The 5,004-nt window shown below is 31.4% G+C and overlaps 1 protein-coding gene across 1 annotated transcript; it reads right to left on the reverse strand.

Annotated features, from left to right (window-relative positions):
- Positions 1-4,267: 4,267 nt before the first annotated feature.
- Positions 4,268-4,801, reverse strand: LOC145036301 (uncharacterized). Its single transcript, XM_078984751.1, has 2 exons — positions 4,532-4,801; positions 4,268-4,420 (listed from the first exon to the last, which is right to left on the reverse strand). Exons 1-2 carry the CDS (start codon positions 4,799-4,801, stop codon positions 4,268-4,270), a joined length of 423 nt encoding a protein of 140 aa, XP_078840877.1.
- Positions 4,802-5,004: the final 203 nt, after the last annotated feature.

Genomic DNA, 5,004 nt, shown 5'->3' on the forward strand with positions numbered 1-5,004 from the left:
AATGAGTAGCCAAATCATTTGAATGCTGTATATTAATCACATGTGATTGATGTAATAACTAGCGTAATTCTACTTATTAATCACATGTGATTGATATGAGAAGTAGCATGATTCTACTTGTATCCCCCCCCCCATAAAACATTTAAAATAGTTTAAAGCATTAGCTAAGGGGTATGAACTCACCTGCAGTACATGACTGGAATTGAACGGACTGTTATCGTACGGAAGGATCGGACAAGTGCTTGGTGTCAAGTGGAGACTTAGACACACACAATAATCCTAATTACATATGAAAACATATGTATATAAATAATTAGTGATTATAACACTAATTATACAAGTAATAACATTTAAGCGCGAGGAAAACACTTTTGATCAAGTGCTAGGAGGCTAAAGGGTTGCAACGAAAGAGTGTAATGCCTTTAATGGTAGTTTATGGTCTAAAGACCATATGTCTTGGAGTTTACGGCCCAGGGGAGTAAGCTCCTGGCCGTAAACTCTCAATAAGCCCCTAAATGAAGTCTATCAATTATACAACTCATGTGGTGAATTGTTTCAAGGCTAATTCAAGTCTTAGGGTGCCATATCAACTCCTTTAAGGAGTTTACGGCCATGGGACCATAATCCCTTGGAGTTTATGGCCATAAACTCCCTTGGGAGAGTTCTTAGGGTGCTTTCAAGTCTCAAACATTTCTAGGAACAAATCTAGACCTTGGTACTTGGGTTTAGGAGGGTTTATGGCACAAATAGCACCATTCTATGGAGTTTACGGCCATGGGACCTTTTGGGCCATAAACTCCCTCACCATTGGTGTTCTAAGTATTTTAACTAGTCTAAAACTCATCTAGGTACTTGCCCAAATAGTCTCTTGGCTTAAGGAAAGATTTAGGGTGTCCTTTGACCTCTTTAAAGGAGTTTACGGCCCAAGAAATACTCTTGGCTGTAAACTCTTCCACACTTGTGTTTCCATGAGTTTTCTAGGTTCTAAACACTTAGGAGTACATGCTAAAAATAAAGTCTAAGCCTTAGGGAAAGTTTGAAGGCATTTTGGCACCTAAAACATGGAGTTTACGGCCTAAGAAGCTTCTTGGCCGTAAACTCCCTTCTAGCCATGATTTATAATGGTTTTGTTGGTATAAAGCGTGAATTGGAGGCTTCTAGTTCGAGTTCTAAAGCTTTGAGGGTCATTTGAACCCTTAAGGACCTTAAAATGGAGTTTACTCCCCAAGAACGTTCTTGGGCGGTAAACTCCCGGATCTCACTTATTTGGCAAGCAATCTATGTTATTAAGCTTAAAACAAGTCGTAGAAAACAACTAGAGAAGTATACTCACAATCTGGGATAAAAGCCCGAAGATCCGTGAGAGGAAATTTGGCTTTTCTCTAGTTGGAAATGTGAATAATAAATTAATTTAATTCAAAAATCTATTTATAGTCCTGAAATATTTTGGCAGAAAATATTTTTATTCCTGGAACGAACTGTAATGTCTTAGAGTAATGGAATAACAGTGTTGCACAAAACCCTAGTGCAACCACTCTCCTAATATCTTCTTAAGTGTAAATCCTGAAAACTGCCTAACTTACACTCGGAGTCTGAATTTTCACTGTAATTGATCTACATCTATTGGCTTCATATGGTTTGTTCAGAATGGAAATTTTGGGTTGTCACAGGTATGGCCGATACAGAACCACCACGGGAACCCAAAAACATTGTTGCCTTACGATTTTGTTGGTCAGCGAAGCCCACCTACCAGAGAACCAAAGCCGATAGATGGTGATGGTGAAGAAGTAATAACATGTGGTGAAAAGTAGATAGATAAAAGCATCAACAAAGAGACAGGCAAATGGAAGTAACTTGCAGGAGAGTAAAACATCAACGATCGGAGAAAGGAAAGCAGCTAAAACCAGCAAGTAGAAGCAGACTGATCGACGGTGGCCACGACGGAAGCGGTGTCGTCTGATATGCTTGTGGCTGAATCGAAAAAGAAAGGTTAATATGATAGTAATGCATATGGAGAAAAGAAGCAGTAGAAGTAAGAAATGGAGATGGTCAGGTGCGATATTTCAGAGAGATGATATGGAAGCATCTAGAGACTGATGGAGAGAAGGTAAAGAAGAAATAGCAAAGACAAAAGCAACACGTGTCCATAAAAAATATGGATATTGACAGAAAATGACCCTAAAGACGAATTTAAACATATATATAGACAAATGACCATTTCCGCCACAAAGGACCCAGGTTCACTATTGCAAAAGGTGGTCATCTTTGATATATATATATATATATATATATATATATATATATATATATATATATATATGTATATATATATATATATATATATATATATGTATATATATATATATGTATATATATATATATATATATATATATATATATATATGAATGTGAATAATATACATTAGCAAATACAATGTTATTTGTCTTAGTATAATATTGAATTTACATATAAAATAATATTGTTACAATATACAAAAAAAAGTATTCACACACCAATTTTTATAGTCCATTATTTATTTTTATATATAAAGGTTGTATGCACAAAATAAACAAATCAACATGTATAGTTTATTAACATAAATAAAAATAACAGATTATAATTATATTTTTAGTAGTGATATTGAAGTTAGTAATATCATCAGTAATAATTTCTAAACTTTATTCATATATGAATAAATAACATGTCATGATGATATCATCACTAGTAAGAATGAAAATTTAGCGACATCATAAAAAATAATTGCCGCCATAAAGTTTTGTCTCGGAATTGGACGAAATCTGCATATTTGATGTAAAATGGTGCGATTTACAAAAGTCACAACTTCTCCATGACGTACAGTGTTTTTTGGCCATTCGGGACTATTTAGGGTCTCATAATGACGTTTTTTTTTATAATTTTCCAAAAAAAAACTATCATTTATTGACAAATGAATATAACATTAATAAAAAAAATATACTTATATGATTATTTTATTAACCTAAACGATTAGTTGTATGTGAATAAATATATATTTTTATCAAATACTTTTTTATCTTTAATTTTATATATTTTGTACTTATCGGTTTTATTAACAATTTAATTCATTTGTGAATAATTTTATATATTTTGTACTTATCGGTTATATATATATATATATATATATATATATATATATATATATATATATATATATATATATATATATATATATATATATATATATATATTCATTTGTGAATATTACCTATGTTCACATGTGGATATAAGTCTAATATGTTATTCACATATGAATTACAAAACTTTCTTAGGACCTTAAAATGATGTATTTTTTTCCTAAAAAATACGTTATTATTATTGAATATTACTTGTATTCATTTATGAATATTACATATATTCACATGTGAAAATAATTTTTATGTGTTATTCACATGTGAATTACATAGTTGCTCCGTATTTTTAAAAGACATACATTAACTCTCATGTTATGACATATTCACTTGTGAATATTACGTGATATATTTAGTTTATGCATTTCATCGAATAGTTGGCGTGCAAAAAATTAACTTATATAATTATGGTAAAAAAAATTAAAAATTGAAGCCAATAATTACAACACAAATCAAATCCTATCAAAATCAATCAATAATCAGTAGATTTAGATTATAAATTTTGAAAAATGTAAAAATAAATAAATAAATAAATAAAAAATAAAAAAAAGAAGTTTTTCAAGCCTGAAAAGCGATTTTTAAAAAATTCTTCAAATATATGGTTATGTTGATGCACTTTCGATTGCTATCTGTTGTTTGATATTGGTGAATGTTCAATTGATGAAGTTTCGATGAGTGGTGATCACTAAATAATATGACATCAATAAATATGGATTATGTTTAACGATTTTGTTTGATATCAACGAAATTGGACAAGATTAAATCACGACTTACACTTAATAGTATGAATAAATGTTTTTCATGATGAATCACAACATTTTAATGAAATAATGAAGATTTTTGATGAAGAATTGATGTTTTTATGAAGTGTCAATGTTTTTTTTATGGTGAACAAGTGACGGTGATGTTTTTTTTTTATGAAAAACAGATGACGATGAACACATGCGGACGCGGGAATTAGTAGTAGGGGTTGCACAATTTTTTTTCCGGTCAAACGTAATATAAAACATTAAAAAAAATTCCGGTCAAACATAAAATAAAACATCTAATACAAATTGTTTTTCTGGTTAAACATAATATAACAACGATCTACTAGAATTTAAAATTTTCCTCTTCGTGCAGACATCTTTTGAAACCGTTCCATTACTTTTTCATTCTCAACTTTCTCAAGTGCTTTGGACTTGACATTACAAAGCAATGCGTCGTTCAAAAATTCATCGCCAATTTTGTTACGCAAGTCGGACTTCAAGACCTTCATCGTTGAAAAACATCCTTCTACACTTACGGTCGCTACGGGTTATATCAAAGCCAACTTTAGAAGCTTATAAACCAAAGGATAAGACCGATGCTTCCCCGTACTAACCATCAAATGAGAAAAGTCGGAAATTCCTTTCAAACTAGTGAAGAGCTCATCTTTGATGCAAGAGTGATAAAATATCTCAAGTTGTCCTTCAAGGTCTATCATATCTAAATCATCAAAGTCATACTTGTATAACTTACACAACTTCAATAAATTTGATTTGTCAAATTGTGCAAATGAATTACAAGGGCTCAAAGCACCCATGTATTCTAGTAATTGGGTTCTTGTTTCACTAAATCGATCCCGATATTCTGTAAGTTGCATATCTACCATCGTGTTAAATATTTCAACCTCAAAATGAAATTTATTAGTCTTTGTAGTCCAACGGTTTCTCGCACCAATATACAACTCTTCCATATCTAAACTATCAATTTCGTGTGTTTGACAAAAAGAGGATACTTTTGGCAAAATGCTAGCAAACCTTATGTTTCTAAAAGATTGCAATGCCTCCATTGTCCCTCTAACCATCGAAGCTG

The sequence above is a fragment of the Lactuca saligna genome, chromosome 3 (genome assembly GCF_052625555.1).
Source record: "Lactuca saligna cultivar CGN05327 chromosome 3, ASM5262555v1, whole genome shotgun sequence".
NCBI classification, from domain to species: Eukaryota; Viridiplantae; Streptophyta; class Magnoliopsida; order Asterales; family Asteraceae; genus Lactuca; species Lactuca saligna.